Source organism: Anopheles merus, chromosome X (assembly GCF_017562075.2).
Source record: "Anopheles merus strain MAF chromosome X, AmerM5.1, whole genome shotgun sequence".
Classification (NCBI taxonomy): Eukaryota; Metazoa; Arthropoda; class Insecta; order Diptera; family Culicidae; genus Anopheles; species Anopheles merus.
The window spans coordinates 4251293-4269504 of NC_054081.1; the positions used below are offsets into that span (position 1 = coordinate 4251293).

The following is an 18212-nucleotide window of genomic DNA, read 5'->3' on the forward strand; positions in this document are numbered from 1 at the left end:
TGACCATTGAAAACGGAGTGAATTGTTAGTTTATTTCATTTGCTGTTTAAATGGGCAGAAGAGTAGAATGATGCACCCAATAGAACTAAACAATAAAACTGTTTTGTTTCTTTTTTTTTGTTGTTTCTGGTTCGCCTTGGTTCGTTTTCCCCAAAATTCTACACGACAACTTTTTTGATTTTGCTTTGTCATTGAAGATACCCAAAATGTACTCTAGTCTCAGCTAGCTCGATCATTCGTGTGCCATTAATTCCTTACTTGCAGCGAGTGCCATCGTCGTGCCACACATTGCTTACGCTCCTGCGGGCCGCCATTAGCGGCCATCATTATTACATCATTGAGCCACTCGTATTCAGTTTAATGAGGAGAATAAACCGCATCGCGCGCCATTAAAAGCGTCTGCAGTATAAAAAACAAATAAAAACACACACAAAACCGCCAACCAAGACGAGTAGACGGCAAATACAGAACGGAAGGAGCAACCATGGCCGCCAGGACACACACTGGGTATAGGAGACGGCAGCCCAATACGGGGTTTTTTTGTTTTGTTTGTTTGTTTGGTTTTATACGTTAGACATTCGAACAAGACAGCTAGAGGAAACTGTATTAAACAGGCAACATACACACATACACGCGCACACTCACACAGACTCTTACACTCCGCTCGCGCCCACCCTATAATTGGAGGGGAGGATGGGGCCGGGAACACTAAACTGATCAAAACTACTGTTATATAGCACCGCGCACCGCAAGACCATTGCTGGAAGGTTTGCATTGCAGTTTGTCCGAGCTAGAGCAGCTTCGAGACACTGCAGGGCTTCAGTTCAGTTCCGACCTTCCGACCTAAACTACTACCGGTGTACTGACCATCGGCAGTGGGATCCCTTTACTGTGCGGTATGTGCATACTTTCAGGCGCAATGTACATCAGCCGCCCAGAAGTAGGCTATTCGCTAAACAAAATGCTTCCATTCTTGCGAACTCTTTCTGTGAGGGAGCGAGTAGAGTCTCCGACTGTCGGTAAGCAACAATTATCTGCAATGATACAGCGAGAATGGAGAAAAAAGGGTTAAAAAATGACCGAAAGATGTACAATGGCAGCAATCAAAACCCATTCCATCGAACAATCGAACAGTAGTATGCTACGCCTTCGTCCTCCTTTCCCTCCCTTGCTTACTTGCCGTACCGTACCCCACATTATACACGCACAATCACACTTACACACACACACACACACACACCTATACATATCTGCATTTGACTGCTAGCAGGTTGAGTAATCCATTTAGCACCAGTTAAACGAAACGATTTGCAGTGTAAGCTGTATCGATCATGCCGAAAGAGTTCCTTCACAGCGGCACGTGCTCCTTCGCACGTCGTGAGTGCTCCTCCAAGTCTCCAACCAGTCTCCAAAGCACCTTACGGACCCATCCGCAAGCCGTACTGAAGCTATCACGTCCGTGTCAGTCCTCACGCTCAATCCCCAAGTGCCTCCAGGTCCTAAAAGTTTTGGTTCAAATTTTTTAATCACTACCTACACCCCTTCCCCCCTCCTCCCGTATAGAGTGAGCCCATCTAGAGCCGCTCGTACAGGTAAAGTTCCCTTGAAGTATACACTATATGTATGAATGTGGTGTGTGTTTTGGTGACTACGGATTTTTTTCTTTTCTTTTTGCTTGCTTGCTTGTGTGTGTTGTTGTGTTGTGTTCACTAGAATATATGTATATAACCCATCAAACACCTGGCCCTGCGGGCAGATGATCAACAGTCACAGCGTTCAATGAATAGCGGTGTAGGGGGGCGGGCGTCATCACGGTCACATGAAGGAGGGTGACGTTTTGCGCGACCGTGACGATTTCGCCGCCTTCGACGGGCTCTTCAGGCTGTGGCGGGAGCCCCGATCGGAGCGGGATCGCTCCCGATCGCACCACGGTTCCGGGGCCCGCCCGCACCACCGTATCAGCTCCTGCACCTCGTTCTGGATGGCAGAGTACACAGAGGCAGAGGGTAAGACATTTTGTTTTTTCTTCTTTTCAACCTTGCATGAGTGGAGCGATGTAACCTACCTGCAGATAGACCGGCAGCTCCTGGAAGATGTCCAGCTGCGTCAGCTCGGTGTGCTGCGACAGGTAGGACAGGCAGCGGGCCTTGAGCGCGGTCGCATTGAACCGGTCCGAGATGCCGTACAGACAGATGACGGAGTCGCCGTCGATCGACGACACGAGCGTTTGCTCGCAGATCGCCTTCAGATTGTCGACCGAGTAGCGGTCGGCGAGCAGCATCAGCTCGCAGAGCTGGTCGACCCCGACGGACCGGTCGACCGGCGCCCCGTACAGGTACAGCAGCAGCCGGCGGAAGATCACCGGCGAGGTGTCGTAGATGATAATCTTGCTGCAGAAAGGAGACAGGGTTGGATACAATGATAGTAGTGGTAGAATCGCAGGTCGCAAACACCCACCGATTAATGTCCTCCTGCATGCCGGACAGCAGCGCCTTCTTGAACCACTCGCACCGGGCCGCCACTATCACGCGATGCGCCTTGAAGCAGTGCGATTGGGTGCCCCTGCCGCCCTTGCTGGTGGTGCTGTTGCTGCTGCTGTTGCTGCTGCTGCTGCCGCTGCTGCCGGGTGCTTCGATGCTGGCACCCTTGCTGCCGCCCCCGTTCAGCAGTAACGCCTCGTCCGGGCTGAGATCGGCGCCGCAGGTCGGCGGCCCGAGCGCGACGATACCGCTGCCCTCGGTGCCCGGCTGCTCCGGGTGCGGCACGATCACCTCAAACTCCATGTCCGCCAGCTGGCCCGAGTGCAGCAGCTTCAGCGCATTCTTCGACAGGCTGCTGTGGGACGCGGTCGGCGACTCGCACAGGTTCTGCACCAGGTTCATCTTGACGGTGGCGTACTCGAGCTGCCGCTGCCCGCTCGACCGTACCGCACTGCGCCGGGCGGCACACTCGTGCAGCAGGGCCGGCTCGACGCTCCGCTTGTCCAGCAGCCCGAGCTCGACCAGCGCACAGGTGAACTGTTCCTTCTGCACCAGCGTCGAGATCTGCAACAGAGAAGAGGGGCACACGCACCAACATTTGTAAAAGCGGGCAGGGTTTGGTCAGCACACCACTACACCTACGTAAAACATTGCGTCGTTCAGCGCGGCCTTGTGCTCCAGCAGCTTCGACACGATGCCGTTCTGCAATGAGACCCGAACACAGACAGATTAGCAAAGAGTGGCAAACGCGTTTGCAATCAGCGAGTGCCTTACCACTTGGCTGGTGAGAAACTTGAAGCAAAACTTAAACTCCTTCCAGCCAATCTTCTCGTCGATCGTGTCGCACAGCTCCTCGAGCTGGCCGATCGCGGCCGGCACCTCCAGCGCCAGCTGCTCCAGGTTGCGCCTGACCGTCTGGTGCTGGTGCAGCAGGTTCATCTCGTTGAACGTGCCCTTCTTGTGCAGCAGCACCTCGAGCGCGTTCGTCACGCGCCCGTAAATATCACGCATCTTTTTCACCTCGTACATGTACAGGAAGAACTTCAGGTCCGACTCGGACGGGCTGTGGCCGAGCCGGGACGGTACGGACGTACTGCTGCTGCCGCCGGCGCCGCCGCCACCACCACCACCACTGCTGCTGCTGCTACTGCTCCGTGCGTGGTGGCTCCGGTTAAGGTGGGTCCGTTCGCCGGCCCGGCTGTTGCCGGTCGTGCTGCTTCGGGTGGGCTGCTGCTGCTGCTGCTGCTGCTGGGTGCGCCCCGCATGTACGGTGCTCTCGTGCAGCTTCTGCTGCTGCTGCTGCTCCTGCTGGCTGCTCTTCAGATCCTTGCAGACGGCTTCGAGCGAACGTTTGATCTCGGACACGGCCGCCGTCAGCACCTCGAGGGCGGCCGTAATTTCCGGCACCAGGTAGGAGACGAGATCGTTCCGATCGTCCGGCGAGAGGCTGCCGAGCACCAGGTGCACGTTCTGCAGCAGCTGGTGCACCTGCGACAGATAGATCGGCATGCGGGTGCGCACGTACTTGATGATTTCGTGCCGCTGCTGCCGGGTGAAGGTGGTCGCGTCCTTGGTGAAGATGTTGCAAAACTGGAGCAGCTTCACGAACGCTGTGCGTTTGGTGTGGAAGTAGAGACGTTAGCGAGTCCGATCAAGGTGGCATTGGGTGGCTTACGCCTGGTGGCTTACCGGTTAGACACTCCTTCACGCCCTCCTTGAACACCTGGCACAGGACGCACGGGCTGTGCGAGATCGTGCTCGGGTTGACCATCTGGATCATGTTGTTCAGGCTGTCGTGCAGGTCGTTGATGATGTCGATCACAACTGTTTTGCGCAGAAAAAAAGGGGTAGGCAATGCAATCACAGTACAGCACCAATTCACGCCCTACTTACACTTTTTCAGCTGGATGTTGCGCAAATAATTCTTGCACGGTTCGCTCATCCGGCTCAGTGGCGTGGTGCTTTCGCACATGTTGATCAGCTGGATGCAGGTGTCCTCGTCCAGCTGCTCGGGCAGACACTCGCAGTACAGCCAGTGCAGAATGGTGGCCAGCATCTTCGCCGGGATGTTGTTCAGCACCGAGAGGGGCGTGAGCGGCGAGGACGGTGGCGTATCGAGCGTTGCCACCGGGAACGGGGACGGGCTGCGGGCGCGGAACGGCGACGACGGTGGCTTAAACTTCACCCGGCAGGTGCCGGCCGGTACCGCGTCCGGGAAGAAGAACACGTTCCGGTCCAGGTGCAGGTTCGAGTCGGAGCAGGACGACGCCGCCTGGTGGTGATGGTGGTGATGGTGGTGGTGATGGTGGTTGTGGGTCGCCCGCTTTGGCACGTCGAGAAAGATGGAGCTGGCGGCACCGTCCGTCGGCATTAGACAGTTGAACGAGTTGGATATGTGTGCCGCCACCAGCTTGGGGGAGAGGCTGTACGAGTCGAGCGATGCTGGTGGGAGTAGGAAGTTGGGATTTAGGAGTGGAGCGGCCGGGTGTAGGGAAGGTGTGGCGCTCGCACTCACGCTGCACATCATGGCGGGTGAGCCGCGACCGTAGCTGGGACCGGTGGTGGTGCTGGAGGCGCGCACGGCTCGGGCGCACGGCACCGAGGAAACCTTCATCAGCGGCGGATGGGCGGCGGTGGTGGTGGTGGCGGCGGAGGCGACCTGCTGCTGCTGGGCCTGCGCCTCGGCACACTCGAACCGGCTCGCCAGATGCTGGTAGGTGGAGGCCGCCGTCATGCTGCTGCAGTCGAACCCGTTCAGGCGCAGGATCGGCGAGTGCACATTGTACTAGACAGAAAGACAGAGAACCAGATCATTAACCTGAAGTACCCCAAGTGACACTAGTAAGCTCCAAGTAAGCTCCAAGTAAGTCCCAAGTAAACCTCCAGTGCCCCTAGTAAACCTAAAAGACCCCTAGTAAGTCCCAACTGCTCCAAGTGAGGTCCAAGTCTCCTAATCAAGCTCCAAATGTCGCTAAGTACGCCCCAAGTGCTCCAAATAAGCTCCAAGTAAGACCCAAGTGCCCCAAGAATTCCAAAGAAGATCGAAGTAAGCCCAAAGTAATCCCCAAAAGCAATAAGCAAGTCCCGAAGAGTTTAAAGTAACCTCCAGATGACTCAAGTTACCCCCAGATGCCCCTAGTAAGCTCCAACTGCTCCATGGAAACCCCAGATGTCCCAAGTAAGTCCCAAGTGAACTCCAAGTAAGCTCCAAGTATGCCCCAAGAAAGACCCAAGTACTCCTAGTAAACCCCAAGAAAGACCCAAGAACTCCTAGTAAACCCCATGGAAACCCCAAATGTCCCAAGTAAGTCCCAAGTGAACTCCAAGTAAGCTCCAGGTATGCCACAAGAAAGACCCAAGTACTCCTAGTAAACCCCAAGTGCCCCTAGTAAATGCCAACTGCTCCAAATAAGTTCCAAGCACCCTAAGCATGTCCCAAATGCACCTAGTAAGCAACAACTACTCCAAGTACGCCCTCCCAAGCGATACGTACGATTGCATTATCACAACTCTTGAGAGTCACATCACAGAAGTTGCCATCGTCCAGCACGGAGATGAGCGTGAACGGTTCCTCCTGCCCGACCGACTGGTCCTCCTTGACGCGCTGGCAGTGCAGCTCGCACCAGCAGTCGCACCGCAGCGACATCTGCTCGCCCGGGTTGTAGTGGTTGGTGCGGAACTCGATGCTGTGCCCGGTGTACGCGCCAAAGATGAGGCCCGGCCCGTTCGACGAAAGCTCCACCACCTCGAACGTTTCGCAGCTGAACAGGACGGCGGCCGAGTCGTTGATCGGGCAGAAGCTCGCCCCGTTCAGGCTGCTGAGCCGCGGGCTCCCGAGCGGACCGTCCCGGGCGCCGCCGTTCGTGTTGATCAGATCGTTGTACCAGATGATGTCCCCCATCTCGTCCAGCCGGAACTTGATGCTGCGTGAAACAGGAAAAGGGAAGAAGAAGAGAAGGTGAATGTCCCGGTCCTGGTATGAGCATACACACACACACATACCCTTCTAGTCCAAGCTTCTCCGTAGTGCCTTCCAGGTGGGACTCCACAATCTGAAACGAAACGAGGCGGCATCGGTATGAGTATTACGCCGTGTGTCAGCCGGTCTGGAGCTACGCTCCCTTACCTCCCACGTCCCGATGAAGCCGTACGATTCGTGAGCCGTCATGTTAGGAACACTTTCGGCTGTTCGGCAGTCTTCTTTCAACAACAACAACAAAAAACCCTCAGTACTGTTCAGTGACCAGCAACACGCTTGCTCGCTCGGTGGTATACGACCACCTCCACCAGCAGATAGCAACGCCGGGCGTTGTTACACCATCCATCCAAGCTGCTGTGTCATCTGGTCTGGTCTTTTGCTAATCCTCAATAGTGCTTCACCTTGCCGGGCATTGTTTAGGCCAAACACCGTGTGCAAAACGTCTCGCTAATTAACACAGCCACACACACACACACAATGCACTCACTAGTTCTTCCAACTGATCCGATGTTGTTGCAGGTGCTGCTTCAGCTAAAGGTGAACCAAAAAAGAAAGAAAAAGAGAGAAAGAGAGAGAGAAAGCATGAGAAACACACACATATACATACACTCGGTGCGACGCGCGTCCGTACGGGGAAAACAAAGAACTCTGCCTATTTGTTCATGGCACTGGGTGGCTGGGTGTCTCTCTGGCAGATGCAAACTGCATACACAGGCCTTCTCACACCTCTTACCTCCTCCGTCTCCCCGCTAGCTCTGTATGTCTGCGCAAATTTAGGGAATAAGTTCAGGGAATAAGCCGTGCCACCCTCGGCCTAGCCGAAATATTTCGAGCTGGACCTAAAAGTACAGTCGCAACTGGACACAACGGGGTACTACGCTGTCCTTCGTACTTCTGCAGTTGCTGATGCCGTTGCAAGGCTCAAATCTTCCATAAATTGCATTCATACACATACACAAACACAGAGTCACAGACACAATAGAACACAATGCTCTGAACAACAAATCGCGTGACCACCAGCACAAAAAGCTGGAGACGATGGCCTTTTTGATTCCCCGACAACCGTCCCAAGGCCAGATATTCCGGAAGATTCGTCCAAGAGATGCCACCGCCTGGACATCTGGTCTACTTGCCATCTCCTCTACCTGCTAGAACTGTTGGTACGATGCAACTTCTCGCGTCTACCACATTCGCAAACCACAAACACATACACATAGACACACTAACGCGCGCGCGGTGGACGCGTATATGCGCACAAATCGACTCTGCCGACAATGCATATGCGAGGCTTGATATTTGTTGCATTCCGACACCACCCTTCGCACCCCTTCCACTGTCCTACCACATTTTTCAACGTTTTGCAAGAACGGCTCCCTGGTGCCTAGCTTTCTGTCTTTGTTCTGCTTGTGTTACTTTTTGGGAAGGGGAGGGGGAGTTCCAGAAGTTCGTAGGTTCCAGGTTCCTATCGAGGTCTGGAATTTCGTGCCTTACCGTACACCTGATTCCTCTGCTCCACATTAACAAAACTAATATAGCGAAACTCCTAAACTCCTGCACTGGTTTTGCAATTTTATGTTCTGAGGCCTCCCGGTGAGTCTTCTGTTGCCTTGATTGCTCTAATTTCAGGTGCACCAAACACACCACCATATGGTGTGAGATATTAGGGGCTAGCTTTTGTTAGGACATCCTGCCGTATTCTACGCTACCGCGTATGCGACACGAATATCCAAAGATCTATTGGTATCATTTGCCTCCTCCACCTAGGTCAGGGGGGCACCCTGATCAGGAGCACGGCCACGGGGGAGAGAAGAAAAAACAGCTCCCATTTGGGGACGGGCGAGACGACCCTTCACGACACGTACCAAGGTATCAAGCACTCCGCACATACACGACAACGGGGCTGCAGAATCGCGTCTTACTCCTGCCCTTTCAAAAACACCAGCAGCACCTGCTCCGACGCAATACACAACGGTCCAGGCAGCACCGTTTTGACAGCGCCGTCCGGAGCGACACTTGTGGGATTTATTTACGTTTCACCAGGGCAGGACGCGCCAACGTGCCAAAACCTCGGGCTCGTGTGTATGTTTGTGCGTTGATAGTAGTGGTTTGATAAGTTTTCTTTCTTTTTTGGTGTTTTTTTTTGCACATTCGTTCTCTCTCCCTTACGCTGAGATGCAGACGCTCTAAGACTAAGGTAACAACAGATGGCTTGGTAAAGGATGCAGAACACTCACCTTTCCACGGTGCCCGCAAGCGTCACTATCTGCTCTGGGACGCGCAAGCAAGCGATGAAACTTTTAAAGGGACCCTCCCGTTTGGACCACCTTTGGCACTAAGGAACAGCTCACGCACCAGCAGGAAATGGTTGATGGCCAGCGAATGGTTTGCAACATGGCAAACACACACACACAGACACACAACCAAATGTTGGGGTGTACGCGGAGCGTGTGTGTGTGTGCGTTTGTGGATGGGAGAGCGAATTTTCCTCGCAACAGCCAGGCACATGCGCGGAAAGTGCGTAACAGGCGGACAAGGAGCGGAAAAAGCGCATCGCATCAAACGCATCAAACGGGGGACAAACGTCAGCACTGTAGACCACACAGGTTTTGTGCCTTTTCCCAGTTTTGTTTATGTTGTGTTTTTTGTTTACTGCATATGTGGAAAGGTAGCAGTAATACTGCACACATTGCAGATGTTTTGTTTTGGGGAAGATCTATTTCGCATTGCTCCCATGGGATGTCCAACAACTCTACCCCCTGGTGGACAATTGTTTCTTTTAAATTCAAAAATAAAGTACGTTAACGATAACGGGCGCAATGTTTTTTTTTTTTTTTTTTGCGAAACACATTTCTGGACATGGTCACCTGTGGTGTGAAGTCTTTCGGAGTCGTTCGGAACCGTCCGGAGTCGGCCGGAGTCGTCTGGAAGTTATCCGAAGTCGGAGTCGTCCGGAGTCGTTCGGAGTTGTCTGGAGTCGTCCGGAGTCGTCTGGAGTCGTCCAGAGTCGTCTGGAGTCTTCCGGAGTCGTTTGGAGTCGTTCTGAGTCGTCGGGAGTCGCCCAGAGTCATTCGGAGTCGGGGTCGTCCAAAGTTATTGGAAGTCCGGACGACTCTGGACGACTCCGGATGACTTCGGATGACTCCGAACGATTCTAGACGACTCTGGACGACTCCGGTCAACTCCGGATGACTCCAACTCCGAGCGACTCCGGGCGACTCTGGGTGACTCCGGATGACTCCGGATGACTCTGGATAACTCCTGACGACTCTGGACAACTCCGAACGACTCGGATTCCAGGCGGAACTATTGGTTCCCATTTTTCCGGAGTTGATATCGTACTACCAATAGTCGGATTTCCAACCAACAAATTCCAATCCTGGAATCATTATTGAGTCCATACTGATCACGGAATAGACACTGAACCCATACAAGTCCTTGAAATAATACTGAACCCATATCGGTCCAGAATTTGATACCTAGTTCATACCAGTCCTGGTACCGATTTCGATTCCATACCGGTCATGGAACCGATCTTGAACCCATACCGGTCCTGGAACCTATCATAAACCCATGCCGGTAATACCATTCGGGTTAGCGTAAGAATTAGTATAGAAATTCAACGTAGAATGGTTCGGGTATAGAACCGAAACAGCTCCAGCTCCGATAGAGTAACTGATTCTGCTGGTCGGCAAACTATAATCGGCAATACATGTGCAGCGTAGGAATTTCAGTAGAATTTGAAGTGATTACAGACATCCGACATGAATTTCTTGGACTGGGACTGGGATCATGACGCATTTTTTTATTTTTCATGAGTGTTATGATGTACCAGAATCAATTGAAGGTGTGTCTGGGTTCTAGTAGGCTCTCCGATGTCACGGTAAACAAACATTAGTTAAAGAGAAACAGCACACAAACCCGGATATCAGCTAGACGTCCAAGTTGGTCCAGAGAGGACACCGTCACTCAGAATTGGGTGCCCGAACTTTCAGAGAAAGTAAAAGAAGAGGGTTTAGTTCACTGCACGAATATAAAGAATACTCAAACCAAATCCACTTAAATAAATAATATTGAGCTCTATACAAAAATTGTACCACGGGACCGTCCCCAACGACTTTCCATAATGATTGATTCAATGAAGAAGGTTTGCAATTGAAAAATCGAGAGTTTGCTCATGTTCCCAAAAACTTACAGCACTATTCATAATAGAGTTGCAAATAGCAGAAATAGCTAGTATTACACGATTTTTATCCTGGTACCATGTAAGACACCATCGCAAAGTGGGACCACGCTGTTTGTATTGATCCAAAAAGTTTATAATATGATGTATTAAGCCTGTAGCTCTACAGTATGTCTACATCAGAATTGTAGAGAGCCTATAAAAACTGCTTGCCAAATAAAGTTTCTGTTGAGCTCGGAGCTCCAAGCGCCCACTTGTCCGCTCTATGGATGATCCGCACAGACACACACACACATACACCTCGTAAGATCCGATTGAAGTACTTCAGCAATTGAGAGCATCGCAGCAGGCACATTTTAATGGCTGGCGGCCCTGAAGCCATCCAAATTATCCGGAAACCTCCTACCGAAAGGTCTCTGCCGCAACCTTCAACGAGCGAGCGTGCGCCAGCCATGCCGGAACTACTCCAACAACATTGTTTTCTCCGCTCGCTCGCTTCGAACGAGGGAAAATGATTCATCCTTCCACCAGGGGGGGGGGGGCTTCCGGGGCTTTCCGATCGCGATCGAACCAAGTGTGCGTCCGCCGCCTTGGGCTTGGAGGCATAATTCTGAATCGAGCAAAATCGATCTACCTCCCATTGCCCCTGGTGGTGTCGCTGATGATCTCTGACCTCTTATCAACACTCACAGCCTTCCCCTTATAAGATCTGATATGATATGCACACCCCCCCCCTCCCTCACGCCAGCACGCATACGCAATGCTGGCATCGTATCGACACTACCGTTTTCATCGCTCATTAATTCGAGCAAATCGCTCCGCGGTGGCATAATGGACCCCGACCCCCACGGTACCGTACGTGCCGACCTCACTCAGTGCCGAACCGTCGGGGGGGGGGGGAGGGGGGAGGGCACGCGAACCCATTCTGCCGCTTCTTTTCTCCGCGCCATCTTTTACTCTGCCCGCGGCCATTATTACGATCCAGCGCGCGATAATCACATCACGATCATCGTCATCACCTTCAGCCGCCGCCGGTTCACGCCAATAAACCGCACGCGGCACAAATGATTACAACCCCTTCTCCACCGCGTGGACGCTAATGTGGTTGCGCATCGTAAGCGCCGATGAGCAGTGTCGTTGCGCGTACTTGCTCCGCTGAAAGCAAAACATTTTTCTTTTTCTCGAAAAAAAAACACACACACTACAATAAAACACGCACACACAAACACACGCTTTTGAATCGTTAATTCACAAGCAAATGCTTCTATTTGGGCACTGAAAATACTGCAAAAAAGGGGTTGAGATTCTTCGCGCTGCTGCTGCTGCTAGAAATCGGTGAACAAGACTGCGTCTTCCTCCCGCACCAGGCACTCATCGTCGAACAGATCGCGCGGCACTATCTAGAATTGGATCGCATTAAAGAGTGTCTTATTCTTCTTATTTCCTTTTGCTACACTTTCGCATCCGCTTCTTACCTTCCTGCTGCGCACGTCCTCCCACCGGTAGAGCTGGTAGAGCGCGATCCGCTGCAGCTGCAGCAGCGACCGCAGCCGGGCGCGCGGATCCGGCTCCAGCAGCCGATGGAGCAGATCGCGCCCGTCCGGCGGCAAACGGTCGGCCGAGGCTGGCAGCAGCCGCCGGTTCGCCACCGGCCCGTCGATGGCCGTACTGCTGTAGGGGGAGCAGGGCGGTACGATCGGCAGCTCAGTCACCGAGGCCCTTAAATGATGCGCCGGATCCATCAGAGGGTACTGTGATGGGAGAAAAGAGAACGGAGAAGTTAACCGGACAAACCCAAATGCGGCTTTTTTTTCTGGAATGACACAAAGGAAGACAACGACAACGGCGACTACAACAAAAAAATGTGATTGTGTTCACCGGGGAGGGCTCTTGCAGGCTGATTTGCTGGAGTCGCATGCCAATTTAGAACAATTTACGCAATTCCACACGATCATCAACCGGTCGCCTGCCGGCTCCCCTCTCGGGGGGCCTTTGCCGGCGGAAACCGTTCGTTTGGAGCCGGGAACGGAGGAAAGTTTGGGGATCCGTACACTGATTGCGATGTTTCCGTGTCAGGATCGCTGCTCAGGTGTTCGCTGGAATTTGCCAGACGCCCGCTTGGCTTGCAGTTCACAAAGCTGACGATGACGTTTGAGAAAAAATTGGCAGAACATGAACGAATCGGATCGTTTTTCTAACAGAACTCAATTGCTGAACATCAGTTCTATGCCACTTCCGAGCAGAAAGAAATCATCGATCCACTAATGTTTGGTTCATTTACGTTACAAACCGGTTGTAATTCATTCTAGTGATATGGATATGGTTGACAAAAATTCAAAGTCGGCTCTTATCCGACTCCTATAATTACGGACCCGACTCTGGAAGGTACGTCCACCCAGCATTATCCGGAGTAGCTCGGAATCGTCCGCAATCGAGCGGAGTCGTCCGGAGTCGTTCGGAGTCAGAGTCATCCGAAGTGGTGTGAAGTCTTTCGGAGTCGACCGGAGTCGTTGGTCGTTGGAAGATCTGGATTCGGAGTCGTCCGGAGTCGTCTGGAGTCGTTCGGAGTCGTTCGGAATTTTCTGGAGTCGTCCGGAGTCGCCCAGAGTCATTTGGAGTCGGGGTCGTCCGGAGTTGTCAGGAGTCGTTCGAAGTCGTCCAAAGTTATTGGAAGTCCAGACGACTCTGGACGACTCCGGATGACTTCGGATGACTTCAGACGATTCTGGACGACTCTGGACGACTCTGGACGACTCTGGACGACTCCGGTCAACTCCGGATGACTCCAACTCCGAGCGACTCCGGGCGACTTTGGGTGACTCCGGACGACTCCGGATGACTCTGGATAACTCCGGACGACTCTGGACAACTCCGAACGACTCGGACTCCAGGCGGATCTATTGGTTCCCATTTTTCCAGAGTTGATATCGTACTACCAATAGTCGGAGTCGTATGGAGTCGTTCGGAGTCGCCCGGAGTCATTTGGAGTCGGGGTCGTCCGGAGTCTTTCGGAGTCGTCCGAAGTTATTGGAAATCCGGACGACTCTGGACGTTTCCGGATGATTTCGGATGACTCCGGACGATTCTGGACGACTCTGGACGACTCCGGATGACTTCGGATGACTCCGGACGATTCTGGACGACTCTGGACGACTCTGGACGACTCCGGATGACTTCGGATGACTCCGGACGATTCTGGACGACTCTGGACGACTCTGGACGAGTCCGGTCAACTCCGGATGACTCCACCTCCGAGCGACTCCGGACGACTTCGGACGACTTCGGACGACTTCGGACGACTCTGGACAACTCCGAACGATTCGGACTCCAGGCGGAACTATTGGTTCCCATTTTTCCGGAGTTGATATCGTACTACCAATAGTCGGATCGGAGTCGTCCAGAGAGCACATCACTACCAGTGAGTGTGTGATTTGAATCCGAAAGGAGTGAGTCACTATTGCGCGCAGACAGTGAGTACGTGTAGCCCAAATTTATTCGTAAAAGGAGATGCATTTTTTTTTTTTCAATTACCTTCACAGTGTGAGACTTGTATATTCATATTACTGCAGTCACTCTTATACTTTGTTTCAAATCACTCAACAGAGTGAGTTGTCACATATCTAATTCTTACCGACCAGCGCCTGAACTGGTGGGCAGTATGGCCCACCAAACTTTGGGAATCTCTGAACCAACTCATCAAGCAGTTCTTCGTAACCGGTCGTTCTCACGATTCGTTTCGTCCGCTTGACTAACAGTTGTTGCTAGTAGCCCAAACTGAAGCTGGAAAAATAGAATACCATGAACGCAGCTCCTTCCTATTCACCTGGTTATTCTTCCCCTGCTGCCTGCATGAAGCAGATGCTGCGTCACAGCATCTAATCTAGATCGAACGGCAAAAGCAGTACGATCGGCCCGCGCGCTCTGCCATAATAACCACCGACCTTCAAGGACGTGATGAGCCACTTTTGCCTTTCCACCTCGTAATTGCAGTTCTGCGTGTAGTTGTGTGTGTGTGTGTGTGTGTGTGTGTGTTCTCCTCTCAAACCACTTCCGGAAGTCCGGCCGGCCGGATCACGTGTGCGTCACCGTCGAGTGGAGAGAAGGTCGCGCAGCCATAGTGCGCGCTCCCGTTGGTTTAACACCACGCCACCCCAGCCACGTTCGCCGCTTGCAGCGCGCGCCGGCTGCTGGTTCATTGACCAAGGTCCAGCGGGCGGGAAAAGCCGCGGCGTGGCCACCGGCTGCAGCGGGAGCCCCGGCTAACGACGCCTAATAATTCAATAACGACCGGAAATTTTTATTACTATTAAACTCAATCCCGCGACCCACGAACCCGCTGCAATGTCCCGCGGGCCTTGCATATCCCGAATCCCTGCGGGTCGTCCGATGTGCATCAGCAGCAGTAGCGGCAGAGATTTGTAATGCACACACACACACACACACACATACAGTCGGGAATCAGCTCAGCACTTTGAGGCGCGCCGCCACTTCCGACGCTAATCGCCATCGATTAGCAAGTTCTGCTGTGCCGTTGTGTTAACTGGCGAGCTTAGCGGGCTGATCAAATGAGCCGTGCTGCTGGTACCGATCTGCTGCGGATCGGATGGGATGGGCACGACCCCGAAAGGTCACGACACACACACACACACACAAATCATGATGCGCTGAGTGGTCCGGGGCTTGGGCAATCCTCGGCCCGGGTGTGACTGTAAGGCCACTTTTTGTCCACCCCTCTGCCGGGCCCAGGCACCATAATTATTTTCCCATTATCCCAATCGCCTAAGACCAGCCCGCGTGTGTGTGTGTGTGTGGTGGCCACTTGGAGGGAGCCCCATAATCATTGTGTAGGACCCGCACCCGCCTATTCTCAATGTAGGTCTTTTGATTTTGTTTAATTCTTTTTTTCTTTTATTATTGTCTATACTGTTTGCTCTTTCACCTTCAGCGGTGCACGCGGGCTGGAAGCACGACCGACCGCCAGCAGCATTTGCCAGCGGCAGCCCCGGGAATTTATCTCACATACGGCACACACACACACACGTTCGTTTCGTTCGCTTCTGTTGGTTGTGAACTGTTTTTTTGTTTTTTTTTTTTTCGTTTTGTGTGCGATTGCTGCTTGTGGCCTACCCTGGGCATCGATCGATATACGTCTATCCACCGCGGGTGTTACTACCCTCTTGAGTGGCCTTCGGAACAGCATGCATGCGAGGAGGAAGGGAGGCCACTGCCACCGGCGGAGCGATTCACCAGCGACTCATTCCAAATGCGCAATCGGGGTGTACCACGCTGCTGCTCTGTGTGTGCTGTGTGTTGCCACAGCGCATCGTGACCGTGCGCCGTCCCTTTCCGATCCTGGCCTTGATCGGAACCGATCCGGCGCTTGCGAGTGAATGCGGCACCGGGAGGGGGGGGGGGGGAATTTGTTAGAAGGTAAAGATGATGGCGCGTAGAAGACAACAAATCGGCACACGAGAAGACGAGAAGCAACAAAACAACACGTCGCTCGCCAACAACAACAACAACAACCACAACACGCGAGCTTCTCCGGGTGCTCTCAATCCAATATACTCCTCCCCTTCCCCCTCCGCCTTCCTCCGCTCGCTTTTCTTCCCCCGCCCGAGGGCACGATTCAGCATTAAGGAGCAAAAGAGTCGCGGGTGAGCGCACGGGCCTAAATATAAAGGTTTGCCGTGTGGGGATTTTTGACCCACCCAGTATCCCCGCGCTGGGTCATCCCCCCCCCCCCCCCTTTGCCGGGAAACGGGACGGTTGTTCTGGGCAGCAAAGCCCGGGGGGGGGGAGGGGGTTCACAACAAGAGGAGTGGTCGCTCCAGCACTGCTCACGGTCAGCCAAAACAGCTGCTCTTCAGATCCGTGTGTTTTGGATAGAGATTTTTGGGGATTTTTTTTTTTGCAAGACCACAACTTCCAAAAATTGAACTCAGAATCGATGTCCGTCCGCCCTGAGGCAACGGCGTGTGAACTCCACCACACCGGAAGTGGATAGAGCGGTGCCGGAGACAGCCGGTCGGAGCAGCAAACTCGCCCATGTCTGTTTGGGGACGATGTTCGTCCGTTTACAACACCGGCAGTTAGGGGTTTGCAGCAAGATGCTCACGTTCCTCATAATGCAACGGGGCACACGGAATTCCACCGAAGGTCAAGCGCGCGCCACTAGTAATTATGGATGAGCGGCAGGAAAAAGCGAAACCACCGCGCGTTCATAATTCCCTGCAGGAATGTATTGCTTTTTACTTGTTTTTTTTACTTACTTCCCCCTTTTTGCACGTGGTGGGGATTTGCGGGGGGGGAGATGACATTACTAATTCCAGCAAAATAGTTGCTACCCCCTTTTTTTTGCGCAGATAAGAAAAGAAGGGAAATTTCCTTTCCTGAAAGGCACACACAAACGTGCGCCTGCCGCTTGAAATATTCAACCCCAACGGGAGTTTTTTGTTTTTTAAATTCACACTTCACACCAGCAATTCTCCTTCCGCCGCGCAGTCAGCAGGTACCGCCAAATGCGCTGGAACGGAACGGAACGGGAACCGATGAGAAAGCCCACGAGGAAGATAAATAATTCTCGAAGGACGAACGGACGAATTCCGAACACCCCACACACCACGGCACAGAAGTTATGCGAATTGATCGGGCGAGTGGGGGGGGGTGGTGGGGTGGTGGGGAGGGTTGAAGGACGCGATATCGATCGATAAGCGAGGCAATGAAGGAAGGCAACAGCTCGGAGATCTTCTTCAAGAGCACCGAGAGCTTGGAGTTGGTGGAACTTTCAAAATAAAAACAGTTCTCTCCAACTCCAATGGTTCCTCGCAGGATTGGAGGTCCAAGAGGAGGTCCCCCAGGAAAAAAAACACACACACACATAGACACACACCAAGATATCGAGTTCCAACGGTTCTTCTTGTCGAGGATTTCCAAGGAGCGTCCAAAAGGTTCCATTATTTTGGGCCAGCAATTGAAGTAACAACGCCAGCTGTGGCCACACCGCAATGCCCCGTCCCGTCAAATAATGTGTCGCATCGGGGTGTGCAGTGCCCCCTCCCCCCCATTCCAGTGTGCCCCCTATGGTTTCGTGTTGGCGCGGGAAAAAAGGCTCTCCAAATCAACATCGAAAAGCAGCGAAACGAATGAACCGAACGAACGAACAAAAAAACAAGAAGCCAACGGCTCGACTAGGAGGGAGAGAGATCATCGGCCAACCAACCAACCAACCAAACATCAACAGCAGCCCCTTCTTCGTGGCTTTTCGCGCGGCTGGGTGAAAGACGGGAGCGACGGGAGCGACGGTAACGCGGCGGCGAAGGTATAAAACCGGACCGGCCAGGCCGCTTCTGCTCATTGCATATTCGGAAGCTGCAGCGAACGGAGCGAAACACGAACAGACAGACAGACGGACAGAACAGCGAGCGAGCGAGCGAGCGTGTGTGTGTGTTTTGAAACTCGTGTTCTCCGTGTACAAAAAAAAAAACCGGTGCCGAATTCGTACCTGCCCAACCCTGCCAACAGTTTGTGCAAGAATAACGTAAGTAATCTCGATCTCATGCGTGTTTGTGTG

General features: G+C 53.0%; 3 protein-coding genes across 14 annotated transcripts in view; 1 reads left to right on the forward strand and 2 right to left on the reverse strand.

Moving 5' to 3' along the window:
* LOC121599228 lies at positions 1-11942 on the reverse strand. Of its 7 annotated transcripts, XR_006005650.1 has the most exons (12): positions 8694-9296; positions 6607-6990; positions 6483-6532; positions 5974-6403; positions 4374-5265; positions 4170-4304; positions 3255-4090; positions 3123-3182; positions 2458-3044; positions 2066-2390; positions 1241-1977; positions 1-1034 (listed from the first exon to the last, which is right to left on the reverse strand). XR_006005650.1 is itself a non-coding variant. In XM_041926918.1 (11 exons), the coding sequence occupies exons 2-11, from the start codon at positions 6646-6648 to the stop codon at positions 1816-1818; spliced, it is 3519 nt and encodes a 1172-aa protein (XP_041782852.1). In that variant the 5' UTR covers positions 6649-6990; positions 11859-11942; the 3' UTR covers positions 1-1815. The 7 variants fall into 7 exon arrangements, 6 of the variants coding, with proteins under 6 accessions (XP_041782852.1, XP_041782819.1, XP_041782827.1 ...); XM_041926918.1 differs by lacking the exon at positions 8694-9296 and adding an exon at positions 11859-11942 and having other exon boundaries at positions 1-1977; XM_041926885.1 differs by having other exon boundaries at positions 1-1977.
* LOC121599260 (serine/threonine-protein kinase S6KL) overlaps positions 11873-18212 on the reverse strand; it is a 20434-nt gene continuing 14094 nt past the window's right edge. For 5 of the 6 annotated variants that reach the window (XM_041926961.1, XM_041926968.1, XM_041926978.1 and 2 more), the window contains 2 exons: positions 12115-12390; positions 11873-12039 (listed from right to left, as the gene is read on the reverse strand). In XM_041926961.1, coding sequence (XP_041782895.1) covers positions 11965-12039; positions 12115-12390 — 351 coding nt within the window. In that variant the 3' untranslated portion in view covers positions 11873-11964. Of the gene's footprint in view, positions 12040-12114; positions 12391-18212 lie in introns of those variants that run through there. The other variant, XM_041926952.1, reaches the window with a different exon arrangement.
* The window catches only part of LOC121599294 (cell wall protein DAN4-like), a 2131-nt gene continuing 1743 nt past the window's right edge, over positions 17825-18212 (forward strand). The window contains exon 1 of the mRNA XM_041927005.1: positions 17825-18179. The gene's annotated coding sequence lies outside the window, so the exon portion shown is untranslated. The remainder of the gene's footprint in view (positions 18180-18212) is intronic.